At 53.8% G+C, this 13,943-nt stretch overlaps 3 protein-coding genes across 6 annotated transcripts in view; 2 read left to right on the top strand and 1 right to left on the bottom strand.

Moving 5' to 3' along the window:
* Positions 1–284: 284 nt before the first annotated feature.
* On the top strand, positions 285–7,120 carry LOC114003170. 2 transcript variants are annotated; one of them, XR_005566868.1, is made up of 6 exons: positions 285–397; positions 1,023–1,144; positions 2,962–3,060; positions 3,494–3,658; positions 4,473–4,584; positions 5,052–5,103. XR_005566868.1 is itself a non-coding variant. In XM_027749858.2 (5 exons), the coding sequence occupies exons 1-5, from the start codon at positions 310–312 to the stop codon at positions 5,196–5,198; spliced, it is 621 nt and encodes a 206-aa protein (XP_027605659.1). In that variant the 5' UTR covers positions 285–309; the 3' UTR covers positions 5,199–7,120. The 2 variants fall into 2 exon arrangements, 1 of the variants encoding a protein (XP_027605659.1); XM_027749858.2 differs by lacking the exon at positions 4,473–4,584 and having other exon boundaries at positions 5,052–7,120.
* MRPL27 (mitochondrial ribosomal protein L27) lies at positions 6,541–9,797 on the bottom strand. Its single transcript, XM_027749860.2, has 4 exons — positions 9,741–9,797; positions 8,243–8,365; positions 7,439–7,506; positions 6,541–6,966 (listed from the first exon to the last, which is right to left on the bottom strand). The coding sequence occupies exons 1-4, from the start codon at positions 9,760–9,762 to the stop codon at positions 6,760–6,762; spliced, it is 420 nt and encodes a 139-aa protein (XP_027605661.1). The 5' UTR covers positions 9,763–9,797; the 3' UTR covers positions 6,541–6,759.
* Positions 9,798–9,928: 131 nt separating this feature from the next.
* The window catches only part of ACSF2 (acyl-CoA synthetase family member 2), a 50,547-nt gene continuing 46,532 nt past the window's right edge, over positions 9,929–13,943 (top strand). Inside the window, exons 1-6 of one of the 3 annotated variants that reach the window (XM_039390267.1) lie at positions 9,929–10,559; positions 10,644–10,771; positions 10,946–11,032; positions 11,475–11,596; positions 11,798–11,930; positions 12,303–12,418. In XM_039390267.1, coding sequence (XP_039246201.1) covers positions 9,929–10,559; positions 10,644–10,771; positions 10,946–11,032; positions 11,475–11,596; positions 11,798–11,930; positions 12,303–12,418 — 1,217 coding nt within the window. The remainder of the gene's footprint in view (positions 10,560–10,643; positions 10,772–10,945; positions 11,033–11,474; positions 11,597–11,797; positions 11,931–12,302; positions 12,419–13,943) is intronic. The other 2 variants (XM_039390269.1, XM_039390268.1) reach the window with 2 other exon arrangements.

The raw sequence follows: 13,943 nt of genomic DNA, 5'->3' as shown, positions 1-13,943 counted from the left end.
GGTGCCTGCGGGGCCACAAGCCTCCCGCAGCCCAGCCCAGCCCAGCAGGAGCGGGGCAGCGCTGGGGCTGTCGCGTGTTGGTGATCCCGGGAGCCCCGCGGGGCTCCGGTAACCCCGGCACGGGGCCGGGGCACCCGCGGACGAGCCGGGCTGGCCCGGGCGCGTGTGCGGAGGGGAGCGGCCCGGGAGCCCCCGGAGCGCTGAGCCCGCCCGCCCCGGCCCCGCCTCGGCCCCGCCCCGGCCCCGCCCCGCCCGTCGCGGCCGGTGTGGCGCGGGCGGCGGGCAGGGGCTGCCGGCGGCGGGGTCGGGATGGCGCAGCCCGGGGAGGCCTCGGGCAACACGGCGGCCGCCAGCGCGGGCATGGACAGCAACGTCCTGGCCATCGTCATCGCCGCCAGTGAGTGCCGGGAGCGGGCTCCGCCGGGGCCGGGAGCGGAGCGGGGGCGGCCGCCGGGCGGGATCGGCCTTTGCCGGTGCCTCCCGGGCTGTGCCGGTGAGGGGATACCCCCGGTCTGGGGGTATCGCTGCAGCGTCCGGTCCTAATACGGGGTCCCGCTGGCTCCCGGGGTTGGGGGCCGAGCGGGGTGGGTGGCGGGGTGGCGGTGCCCGTGGGGGCTGGCGGTGCCAGTGGGCTCCGCGGAGCAGCGCGTGGGCCGGGTGGGAGCCGTGGGTTCCCGGAGACAGGAGCGCCGGCGAGCCGGCACCGTGGTGCTGAGAGAGCCGAGAGCCCCGGGAGGGGGATGCGGGGTGGGTCGCCCGGGGCCGGTCCCCGCTGCCGCGGTCCGTGATGGGGTGAGCCCCCGCCCCGGCTCTTCAGGTTCTTCCCGGTCTCGTAGAGAGAGAGAGATGTTGGGCACAAAGGGGCTTTGGCGCCGTTGGGACGGGCAGCAGGTGGAACCGGCTTCTCCGGGGCTTCTCCAAGCTGCTCTGTGCCGCGACAGCCGAGGGGGCGAGGGCGAGCGGCAGGAGGCCTGCGGGCCCGTCGGGCCACCGGATCACTCGCCGCTCCTTTCCCCCGGCAGCGGTGTCCACCTCCGTCTTCATCGTGGCGATCCTCATCCTGTTGCTGCTCCTGTACCACCGGGACCCCATGTGCTGCCAGTTCCTCTGCTCCTGCCGCTTGTTCCAGACCCCCAGCCAGTATGTGAGTGCCCTCCGAGTCCTCCCTCTCTTCCTCCTGCCCATGAGTCCCCCGCTGCCCCCCGAGCTCCTGTTCCCTTGTGCTGGGTCTGTGGGGCTGCACTGCCGGGTTGCCCTCCTGCAGCCTGGCTGGTTGCTGATGAATGAGCTGGGCTCTGCTGCCTCCTTGCTCCCACTCTATCCCAGAGATCCGTCCACCCACCCAGTCCTGCCTGGCTGTGCCATTGGGGTTGTATCTCCAAGACCCAACACTAACAGGTGCCCCTGCTCCCCACGCAGCTCAGGGGGGTGTTCTCCTCCCCCTGCACAGTCGTGTGTGGGGTTGGGTTCTGCTTTACCGGGAAGGGACCCAGCAGGGAAGGGGGATGGAAGCTGAGGGCAAAGGCAGACAAAGCCACTCACATCCCTGACTGCTGGCTCTCTTGTGCACAGCTCCCAGGGAAGGAGCAGTGAGACACAAAGCCCTTTCGCTCGCATCTCTAATTTCCTGGGGCTGGCTTTCAACTGGGGAAGCTGATGAAAAAAGAGCAGTGTGTGCAGCCAGCACTGCTTTTGTGGTGGTGACTGCCTGGGGAAAGCTCAGCCTCCAGGGCTGGATGGGTCTTGAGGGGAGGGCTGCAGGTACGGCTCCTCTACGGGAGAGGAGGGGATGTTCAGCCTCGCTAGCAAGGGATAGAGAAACTTGTGCTGGGAAAGGCAAATCTAATAGTCCAGTGCAGGCTAGGAAGTCCTCAGCAAAAATCACAGTGGGAATGGGCTGCACTAATAGTGCAGCCATGATTAATTGCTCCTTTCCCCCCCTTCCTCCCTGCTGCCTGCCCATGGCACACATTGGAATTAGGCCCTGCTGCCGTGATCCCTGCCCTGTAGAGCTGCTCCCTGAGGCAGTGAGGATGCACCCTGAGCTGCAGAGCCTGTGCCGTGCTGGGGCCTGGCTCTGGGGTGGGAGGTTCAAGCAGGGCTGCGTGGGAAAGATGGATGCAAAGAACTATATACGGAAAGGGAATGTGTATAGGATGTGTTTCCATCAGATAAAGTAAAGCAGTTGTAGCACGTGAGGCAGCTTTTGGGCAGGTGTAGTTGTGCTGGTTTTGCTCATCGGTTATTGATACGCAAGTTGGGCCCTGTGTTCCTGCAGTCTCCATAGTTGTGCTGTAGGGCCAAGACAAACAGTTCCTTGGTTGTTAAGAGCAAAAGTAAATCAGTCATTCACGTGCCTCCCTGGGAGTTTCTCAGCTGACAGAGATGGGGTTTTCTGAGAGCAAGGAATGGCCAAGGTTCAAGTCCTGGCTCTGGCTCGAGGGGCCGTTCTCTGTGAGTAGGATTTCTGCTCACTGTTGCTCAACACCTTGACAGGGAATCCAGTTTAACTGAAGCAAGACTGCTCAGGAGTGGCACGACTATTGCCCTGCAGATCTGCCTGCTGCGTTATCCTGAAATGACAACCTCGGTAGAGAAGAGTTTACAAGTTCTGTAACCCTGAGCGCACAACAGAGCTCTTATCCACACCAGCGGAATAATTGGGTTGGGTTTTGTTGTTCCCCAAAGAGAAATGGTTCTGCTGAGTCTCAGTGAAACCCTGCCCCAGGCCCAGGCTGTGCTGTGCCCCTTGGAGCGGGCCCTGTGCTGCTGGAGAGGATGTGCCTGAGCCATCGGTGTTGTGGAACAGGCAGAGACTGCCAGCAGCGAGAGCTGCATGAGCCAGATGGGCAGAGGGAGCAGCTTTTCCTCTGCCAGAGTCCCACTTCCCATGCTGTCCTATGTGAGCTGCCAGGCAGGACGTGAGGGGTTTTGACTTTGCTCATGTCCTCCTCATTGCAGGACCGCCCCCCACCCTACTTCAGCAGCAGCCAACGGCTGGTGGGACCCCAGCGTGGAGCCTCCCGGCTGGAGAGCGCTGCCGAGAACCCCGGCATGCAGGTGATGGCAGGATCCCTGATAGGAGCTGGGCGGGAATGGGGGCAAAGATGCTCATGAGGTTGGGAAGAGACTGTAGTTATTGGGTTCACCTATGGAGAAGGTGCTGGACAGCATCTTCTGGTGCTGTCCCACAGCTTTGGGAAGTGCTGCCTGTATGTAAAACCCTAGGGGGAGGTGGGGTATGAGGGGCAGGGATACTACCGAGGACACCACGGTGCCCTGAGGTGTTGGAGCATGAAGTGCCAGGTAGATCCCTGATGGCTTCGGATCCTGCAAAGCACGTCAAGGTGTAATTGCCTCCTGGGAGGGATTTCCTCTCTAGGAGTTGATGGCAGGGCACCTGCAACTCTGAACCCTGAAGTAACTCAAAGCAGCACCAGTGAAGAGAGCCACTGTCACACTGACCCTTCTTTCCCGGGATGGGCATTTCTAGGGAGATGAGCTCTTCTGCGTTGGACCCCCCAGCACCTACCGGCTCCCTTCCTGGGAGCAGCCCCGCCTGCCAAGCTACGAGAGCGTGCGGAAGAAAGATCGCCAGCGGGAAATCCACCAGATGATCGCCGAGAGGTTTGGGCTGTGGGCAGAGCCATCCCAGGAGGTGAGCTCCCCCTCCCTGCCCAGGGGGCTGGCAGAGTCCCTGCTCTGGCCCATATCTGTGTCTTCCTTCAGCAGTTGGTAGCTGAGGACTCTGTTCTCTGTGATTGCCTTTCCCTGATAGCTTTTATCTCTGGGAAAGCACAAAGTGTATCGGGAGGCTCCTTTGGTGTACATCTGTGCTAGTTAATGATCCATCTCCCCCCGGTGTGTTTGCAGAAATGCCTGTGCTGGGAGGCAGGGCAGAGCCCCAGGGAGAAAGAACAGGCCCTTCAGATCACCTGCTCCATACAAGTCCAAGCTGGGAATGTTATTTTTGGATCTTTATGGCTTCCATGGGTTCTTGCTCCCTTCTCCCTGCAGGACACTCCTGGGAGGTCCCTTGCTATTACCTTTAAGTGTTTATGGCTTATTTATGAGCAGGATGCTTTGCCTGTTATGATACTTTGGATTTGTACTCCCACAATAGAATAGGGAAAAGCAAGTGCACCTACCAAGTACGTCCTGCAACAGCATCCTGAGAGGCTCCTGTTAACAGAGACCTCATTGCCTAAAGCAGAACAAAAACCTTTGAAACTCTGAGCAGAGCACTTTAAGTTCACTGATTTACCTGGATTTTGAGCTCTTAAAGCTATACCATGAAGTCTGGCATAGTCAGCACTTACCACTCAGTGTCTGGAGCTGTAACTAACGGTACCTGCCCTAAAACTACCAACCTGACCTAGTGGAAGGTGTCCCTGCCCATGCCAGGGGGTTGGAACTGGATGATCTTTAAGGTCCCGTCTAACCCAAACCATTCTGTGATTCTGTGAAACCAGAGCACTGAGAGAACAGGAGAGCAAATCCCCAAGGACAAGTAGCTGAGGAACTGCAATGGAAGCTCTTCCATAACATCCCCGGGCCACTCCCATCACGTGCCGTGGGGTGAAGGTTAGTCCAGCTCTGCCAGAATAAACGTGACAAGGCCTGGAGGTTCTTCTCTGCTGCTACACAGTGAGACTCACTGCTGAAACCTGGGTAGAAAGCCTGGTTTGTAGGTGCTTGTGTAAATCCCAGTGATTTTTTTCCCTGGTTAAAGGAAAGCAAATAACAGTCCTCTCTTAACAAAAGTCAAGTCTTTTCTGGCCTTGTGCCAAGTCCTTGAAGGGGAACAGGGGAGAGCAGGAACGTGGCACACAGTGTGAGGGGGGCAGGTTTCTGCTGTGCTGTGTTGCAGACTGATGCTAAGATTGTCTCCATGTGTTCCCCCGCCAACAGCCGGCTGTGCTGGGGGCTGCGGGGGCTTAATTTCAGGCTGGTGGTGGTTGTGAGCCTTGTCATCCGCTCTGTAAGAAGAGGTGGGATAATCTCCTCGTTATTTCTGATCTGTTGTAATGCTCTTCCTCTCTCCTCAATAGATGCCACCTCCCTATGAGCACGCTCTGAGGCATCCTCCAGCTTTCTCAGGATCAGGAATAAGCTCAGAGACCTTGGACAGATGTGGTGTTCCAGACCCTTTCCATGCCCCTCTCAGCTACCAAACTCAGCGAAACACAGCGGTGTAAGGCCTCAGCCTCAGCCTGCTGCTGCTTCCTGTGCTGTCAGCGACAGAAGTGCCTGGGACACTGTTCCCCTCCGCAGGGAATGGCCAAACCTTCACCCAGATCCACAATCAGTAGAGACCCAGCCAGCATTGCCATCTCTCCTGCAGCACAAGGACAACCACGGAGCCAGCAGAGCAACCAGGGACATCTGCTTGCTCCTCTCTGGCAAACACTGTTACCAAAGGAGACGGACCAGCTGCTGGAGCTGCACAGGGCAAAGCCAAGGGGAAGGTCTGCTCAGCCACAGCTCCTCAGGAGCAGCACATTGTACCTCAGTGAGGCAGCACTGCCGGCTATACCAAGGATCAGACCTCAGACACTCCTGGTGTCATGCTACTTCACTCGTTTCGTAGGTTACCAGGTGTTTTACTGTATCCCTGTACTGGCTGCCAGGTGGGGATCCCCACTGTGAGTGGATCTGCACTGGAGCATCGCTGTGTGCTCTGGAGCAATGGACCTGAGACTAACAGCAGGTCTGTACAGACCTCAGACATGGATTTGGAGAGGCTCTGGGGGTTGTGTTACCTGCTGTGTGCAAACACCGACCACTGAGATGAATCATGGGACTGGATTTGCAGTCGGGGGAAGGACAGACGTGTGGACACAACAGCTGGTGGTCTCCATGAAGAATGTGAAGCACAGGTGGACACGTGTGGCTGACCCAGTTCACCTGGTCTTCTGCAGAGCAGAAGAACTGTCTAATAATGTCAACACCGGTGTCCTTACACCACCAATTTTGATAACCTGTTTTCTACTGCAGAGTCAATGTTTCAAATTGTTTACCAACCTGTAGATAAAATGAGATCAGTTTGGCCACAAGTCATTTGGGCTCCTTCATTTCGAGCAATATAAGCTCAAAAATATCATGTAATGACTCAAAGATAAAATGATAAGTCTCCTGGATTATGGCTTTATGACACACCTCCAGCTGCTGAGCTTCAAATGCCAGCCCAGACTTCAGTATCTTACCAGGCCCCAGAACTTAGTCATGAGTTGAGAGTTATGCCTGTGAATTTGCCTCATGTGGCCAGTGAATGGAACATTTAGGTATTTGAGTTAATCATTGAGGTGAGTTAGACAGAGGGAAAAATCCAGCTTCCTGGAACACAGCGTTAGATGCACGTGGAAAAGGATCTGTTCTGCAGTATTGTAAATTAAGGTACAAATAGAATGGTAATGACTAAAAATGAGTAAAAATAAGAGGGAATTATTAGTGGGACATAAGAGTGATTGTAGAGGGAAGTCATCCAGTGGCACAATGGAACAGGTTGTCCAGATGCTAAATGAACACGATAACACATTCTGTGATCGGCCAAGACCTTCAGCTGCCCCACTGCATTTATTAAACACTCTTTCAAATTCCAGCAGGTGATCCCAGTGCCTGAACACTGACCACCTGTGCTTTAGGAGCCAAACCAAGTCCTAAACCGGTATCTCCAGAGCTAGAACACTCTCATCCTCAGATGCCAGTCCAGCTGTAGTGGTCTGTCCTTCCCATCCGTGCCTGCGTGACACAGGAGGCTCACAGCATGGTGACCAGTTTGAAGCTTCCTACCTCTGTGTTGGGGATGACACTGATAAAGGTTTTATAAAGGATTGCTCCTTTGGGCAGGCGGCAGATCACATCCCTGCTCTCGCTCTTGCGGGGCCGGGGCACATAGACCTCCTTGGTGTATCTCACAATCCCGTCCTCCAGGGCGTAGAGTGTGTTGTTACGGCCCATCCCCACCTGGGAGAGGATGAGGAGCGTTAGAAAGGAGGGGCTGGAGGCCCCCAGCTAAAGCAGATCTGATCGCTGGTCTGCCTCGTTTGATATCCCGGCTTCAACAGCATCTGTTGCTTTGTATTTTAAAATAAAAGAAAGCCACACAACTTGCTTCCAAGCAATCAGTGTGCAATGGTGCTCAGTACGAGGGAGGAGACACCCATTTCACCCTGAAGGACAAGTGCCCAGTCAGGCCACAGAAGTGTTCTGGGATATCCATAACTTGCAGTTCTCCCCTGAGTCCCGTGGACACAGGGGTGGCTCTGAGCAGGCTCTGTGACCAACAGATACCAGGTGATGAAACCCCGATGTCAGGACATATAGAACACAGGGATGAGCATTAAGAATGAGACTGAAAGAGAGGAGGCAGTAGGTGTGGGACTCTGGGTGGGCTGCTGTTCTCTGAGAACCAGGGAATAGAGAGAAAAGGCCTTACCTGAGCGCCGGGATGCCAGCGGATCAACCGCTGCGTAGCCAAAATGTTGCCTGCATGGACAAAGGCACCTGCAAGAGAGTGACAGGGTCAGACTCCAGAGAAGCAGCTCCCCAAAGCCCTGGCAGAACACAAGTTGTTCCAGGAATTACAAATCACAGCTTTCTGTGGGCATTTTCCTAGGAAAAATTACTTTAAACGCTAAAAGCATCTTAACAAATATGCTATTAGCAGGAAATAAGGGACAACTGACAGAGCATGGCAAAAAGTCAGATGTGAAAAGATTGCTTCTGGGGTACAAGGCATTTTCTGGTTGCTGAAGGCATTTGTTTTATTACCTTTACATCGATATGTTTCCATCAGCAAAGCTAATAATTACTGAGCACTCAGCTGCAAGAATCTGCACTTTGGCTTCTGCTAAGCCTCGTAATTCTCTCCTTTGTAAACACTGGAAAGACTCAGTTTTTCCACCCAGCGTGGGGGGAAAGTGCAGTGCAGTTATGAGGTGTCCCGCAGCGTTCCCTCCCTCCGGGTGCTCCAGAGAGGAAAAGGATAAACCAAAGTACATTTTCTGTAGGCAATTTTGGCTGGTGGCCGGCAGGGCTCCTGGGGTGGGAGGCTGACTCACCCCACCCTCCCACCAGCAACCCTTGATCACGAGGCTTCACTGATCCTCCCCTTTCCCTTCTCCTGGAAAATGCCCTGCCCACCTCCTCCTGAAACACTCAACAAGTGACAAGTACCAGGGGAGAAGCTGTGAAGAACCCAGTGAAATGCAAATAAGACCCAGCAGGTGCTCAGACCTACCTTCTACTTTTTTGAACCCGTAGCGTTTCCCAGGGCTGCGGCCACCCAAGTTTTTGGAGCTGCCCCCCGTTTTCTTAGAAGCCCATCTGACAGCAACCAGGCTTGTCTGGGGAGTGGTTAGAACTAGGTTTGGAGAAAGAACCACAACATCAGCTGAAAAACTATTACACATAATTTCATTTGTCAGATGTAAAGGGTATCAGTTAAGACAGGCTTTAAAACTAAAGGCAAGTGAAAGCCCTTTGGGAAAAAAAAAGTGCTTCCAAGATAAATTAGACCACCATGGCCTAAGTCCCCTGCAAAGAGGACACATCTCAAGTGCTGCTGCTGCTGCTGCCCAGGGAGGAATAAAACTCTCAGCAACGATGTTTAAGGACATGCACAAATTCCTGTTTTATTCTTGTAAAATGCAGTACAGATGTCCCTTAATTGCTTATACTCCTCTTACATTGCTTTGACAAAGGGCAAGTAGACCAGTTGTGATCTCTGCTTCAGTTTCCCCCTTGACCAAATGGCACTTACTCACATAGTTATATTCTGAAATCTTACAAATAAGCAGACTCCAATTCAGTACAATATATAGGCATATAATCAGCAATACAGCCAGGAGCAGTTTGAGTATCCGAAAGGAGTAGAAAGGTTGGACTTTATGATCTTGGAGGTCTTTTCCAACCTTAATGGTTCTGTGATTTTATGATTAATGACTTTAAGAAGGATTACAGAGCCCTGGGAGTGGCAGTAAGGGACTCTGAAGCACGGAGCTGGGGGTGTTCAGCCTGGAGAAGAGAAGGCTCCAGGGAGACCTTAGAGCCCCTTCCAGTGCCTAAAGGGGCTCCAGGACAGCTGGAGAGGGACTTTGGACAACGGATGGAGTGACAGGACAAGGGAGAATGGCTTCAAACTGACAGAGGGAAGGGTTAGGTTAAATATTGGGAATAAATTCTTCCCTGTGAGGGCGGTGAGGCCTCTGGTTGCCCGGAGAAGCTGTGGCTGCCCCATCCCTGGAAGTGTTCAAGGCCAGGTTGGATCGGGCTTGGAGCAACCTGGGCTAGTGGAAGGTGTTCCTGCCCTCGGCAGGGGGCTAGAACAAGATGATCTTTAAGGCCCCTTCCAACCGAAACCTGCCCATGATTCCATGTCGAGAAACAGGTAATTGCCCTACAGAACCCCACTAATTTCAGGAGACGACCCACTAAGTAAACGAAAGCCTCCGGCACGTGACAAACTACAGGCGATCTGTCACGGAGCGAACCACAGTCACACTTTCACTTACACAAACCCGCCCACTCCACCGCGGCTCCGCCTCAGCTCGCAGGGCGAAACGCGAAACCCCTGACCCCCCGAGCTCCCCGGGGTGGGGGGGACGCAACATCCCGCGGAGCGACCTCCCATGGTGGTGGTGGTGAGGAGGGCGTGGGGGCGCACGGCCCCACTCCCTCTCAAGCTCACCCTCCCGCTCCCCACTCCCCTCAGAGGGTGAAACCGCCCCCTCACTCACAGAGCCTCCCCAGCGCCGCCATCTTGTTCCCTTCCTCTTCCCCGCCCCCCGCTGGGATGGCGGCGTGCGCGCGCACCTGGCGGCGATTGGCCCGCTCGCGCCTCCGGCCAATCAGCGCCCAGCGCGGGCTTCCCCCCCCCCCCCCAGGGGTGGCCGCGGGGGGGGATTTTCTGAGGGGAGGGGTCGTGATGGCGGAGCTGCGGTCTGAGAGCGGCAGCGAGGAGGAGCTGCCCAGCCTGTCCTCCCTGCTGGAGCTCCACAAGCCGAGGCCCCCGCGGCCCCCATCTCCCGCCCCCGAAGTTGTGGTGGTGAGCAGCGGGGGCGAGGAGGCGGAGGAGGAGGTGGTGGTGGTGGAGGAGGAGGTCGCCGCTTTGCGTAGCAGGGTCGCGGCGAGAGGGGGAGCGGGTTCTGAGCCCTGCTGGCAGCCGGACGGCGGGCTTTGCGCTAGCGGTGACCTGCTGGCTCCGGGCGGCGAAGGGCCGTGGGGAGACCCAGCGCCGTCTGGAGGAGGTTGTTGGGGCGGTGAAAACAGCACGTGCGGTGCTGAGGGACCTGCGCTGCCGGTCGGCCAAGACGAGCCCAGCAGCCCCCTGGTAAGCGGAGCAAGCACAGAAACGTCCCCCCCTCCCAAGAAGCGACAGTATAGTCAGAGGGAAAGGGAGGCAGTCTGCCAGGCTGCATGGGAGAGGAGGAAAGAACGAGAGGCGAAGAGGAGGCTGCAGGAGGAGGAGAAAGAGAGGAAGAGAGCCCTTGCCAAGACGCTGAAAGCTCAGCGGCCGGGAGAGTGCCAGAAATACATAACAGTGGTGCTGGATCCAGGTAGTTGTCCTCACAGCCTGCACCTGCTTTGCACTGGCTGTTTGTCTCCTCTCTGTGGAGGCCTGACCCATGTGCCCATTTCAGCCCTCTTACAGGTAGAAGGTGGTGAGCAGATCCTTAGGGCTTTGGAGGCTGCCAGTTATTCCTGTGTGGTTGAGAACCAGGCTGTTCCCTGCAGTATCACCTGGAGGAGAAAGACTGTGTCGTCTCAGGTGTGCAATTAAAATCTTGATGTTTTTGCCTTTTTTTCGTCTGTTGTTCGGACTCACTCATAATTGTATTTAGCAACACAAGTAAACACCCCCTAAACTCCCTGCTCTGAGTGGGAGTCTGAGTGAATTCTGAACAGACTGTTAGCCTGACTATTTGTTTTCATATCTGAACAGATGGGAGATGACCGGACAGAAGAACTAAATGTCCTGGTTCTGCTTGGCTTGGGGGAGTTTTTGTCCATGGCTCAGAATTACAAACAAGTGAGAGCGCTTATGACTTTTGTGCTCCTGTACATGCCTTGATGCAAAACTGGTGTTTTGTCATCCCTCTTTGTGGCAGGAATGTTTCGGTGTGGGACAAAATCTTATGTGGGGGATGAATGCAGGCTTTCAGTAAAACAGAAATCTGGGGGTTTGAGCTATTAATGGATCAAAACCGCTGGGTTGTATAATGTAAAGTTCTGACAAACTTTCCTAGTTAAAAATGTTCACACATCCCTGAAGGGGTAACATTGCTCCATGAAGTGGGAATTATTTTTTATTTCTTTCTGCTGTAACTGTACACAGGGTCAAGTATTGCCTGCTTTCCCTGAAGAGCAAGTGTGAACAGACTCATCTGCAAAACCAGAACCAGAGCCATAGTTTGCTGTGCTTCTATGTGTACCTCAGAATGGTTTAACCCCTTTTTTTCCCATCTTTGCAGAAGGTTGACAGCTGCACAGAAGGGCAGAAGATGACCCTGCAGAGCTATGTAGCTCACGTGATGGAGAAGCTACCTGGGAAAATTCTGGCTCTGGCAGTAGTTGGAGTAGAAAATTATTTCAGGTCAAACTTCTTTCCCTCCAAACACTTCTATGTTTTTCTCTGGCCTTGAAAAATGCCATAGGTGTTTATATTAACTCCTACTAGCAAAGACTGGAGTATGAGCGGTATTCCCACCCAGATCTGCTCCACTGTTTGTTATACAAAGACAGAAGCAAAGGCCTATCCAGCCTCTCACCCTGGTCTTACTTTTACTCCTTTTAGGTCCCTCGGAGTTCAGTCAAAACAGAGACTGCAACAGGCAGCAGCGCCTGGGAACCAAGAGGACCAGAGAAAAGGGAGAAAAAGGAAAATTAAGGATTCTGGCCTGGAGTTAACCAGAATGGACATGGAAGAAGTGAGTACCTTTTAAAACAGATATGCAGCCATCATCTGTTGTCTGCCAGTGTTTGAACATTTGACCTAGTCACACCGTTTCTTGGATGGGAGGATGCAGTTGGCAAAGCCCATCCGTAGTGCCCTGTGTGTAACAAGAGTGTGCCATGGAGGAGCTGTGGCAGCTCAGAGGACGCTGAACTGATACTACCTGGCAGAGACAGACTGCCCCTGAATACTTCAGTGCCGTAAATTAACTGTTCCCAAAATGGGGAGAGAGCAGATGTTCTTGTTCTACAGCGAGATCTTTGTAACCCTTTTCTGTTTCAGACGAAAGTAGGGTTTGATGTGACAAGACTGATTGTCCCATTTGTTGTTTCCAATGGTGATACAGGCCCTGGTGGATCTGCAGCTGTGCACACAAGTCCAGGTCAGCTTTTTTGACAGCTGTGAGGAGCTCGGGGAATATGCCACTATGTTCACAAAAGCTGTGGCTGAGGCACCATTCAAGTGAGTAAGCAGAGGAGGTTTGGTCCTTCATTTGGAGAGGCTGCACTTTCAGTTACTGGGAGGGAATAGAAGGTACAACACAGTGTATAATGGTTTTTAAAGGAGCAGGCGACACACAGCAGCTGCTAATGCAGCTCCCTCAACACAGGACTTGTTCTTGAAACTGATGTCCTGCCCTTGGAGAGGTGAGGACAGACCCTGATTTCACAGAACCACAGACTGGTTTGGGTTGGAAAGAACCTTACAGATCATCTAGTCTAACTCCCTGCCATGGGCAGGGACACCTCACACTATACCGGGTTGCTCAGAGCTCCATCCAACCTGGCCTTGAACACTTGCAGGGATGGGGCAGCCGCAGCTTCTCTGGGCTACTTGTTCCAGTGCCTCAGCACCCTCAGGTTTCACCCTGGAGTCTTGACATCAAGTAAAGCTATTGTTCTCAGGCAGATTTTTGGAGTGAGAAGGGAATGCAAGTAGGGCTGGGCTCTTACAGTACCAGCTTTTCTTCTACAGTGCATAACCAAGAGAGACACGCCTGAGAATGAACCACTTTGCTGTTTCTGTTAAGGAAGAATAGCAGTGTGTTACACAGTGATAGCTCAGAAAGCCATCTCATGCAGTCTCACACAGTCCTGGCATTCCTTTCACAGTAGCTGCTGGATTTTCCATGTCAGCTGTGAGAGGAGACGAGATGTTAAAAATTACATGTAAAAGTGTTATGGTTGACAGCCAGAAGGTGAATTCTTGTTTACCACTTTTTCTGTGTGTTGGCTTGTGTCAGGATTGCTTTTTTTTCCATATCAATCTGGGTCTTAAAAGAAATTGGTAACGAATATAAAGCAAATAGGGTCAAATTGTCAACATTTCTTTTGATGCCAGCAGTGTCTCTAACAGCACGAGTGAGGGACAGTGTTCTGGCTCTGCGACTACAGGCACAGGGACAGTTTTTTCTTCATTGTCTTATTCCCTTCCTCATTCCTTGTTCTCCCTAGGCGAGAACGAGAGGATACGGGGTTCTCTTTCTACTTGGAGAAGCGTTGGTGTGGAGGGGTAAAGGTGGATCATTCTGGAAAGGGTCTCTTGAAAGTTTGGAACAGGCAGATACAGCAATTTAACCGGGTCAGCCCTGCGATGGCTGAGGCTATTGTGTCTGCCTACCCTTCTCCTCAGCTTCTGATCCAGGTGAGGATGCCTCAGGAATACCTGGCACCGTGCGCAGGTGGCCAGCTGATGTAAGGGGTGGAAGAAATCATTTAATCGGTATTAAATTAGATACAGCGATTCTGTATGAGCAGTCCACTAAGGTAGTGAAGGAACTGATTCCTTGGCATCCACTGCTTTGGATTCCCAGAGCAGACCACTGAGGGAGAAGCATTGGTTCTTCTCTCCAAGCTCACAGATGGGACTGGGGAGGAGGGACCAGGTGAAAACCGAGCGGACATTGTGGAAGGGTAGAGCAGTCACAGGTGCATGGCTTTGATTGGTTTTTTTGAGCAATGGGTGATAGTGTTGTTCCTTTGTGTTG

This window comes from Pipra filicauda, unplaced genomic scaffold (genome assembly GCF_003945595.2).
Source record: "Pipra filicauda isolate LSUMZ 115617 unplaced genomic scaffold, ASM394559v2 scaffold80_size11013439_pilon, whole genome shotgun sequence".
Classification (NCBI taxonomy): Eukaryota; Metazoa; Chordata; class Aves; order Passeriformes; family Pipridae; genus Pipra; species Pipra filicauda.
The sequence above is the reverse complement of the archived record's forward strand: the minus strand, read 5'-3'. Positions and strand labels throughout refer to the sequence as shown.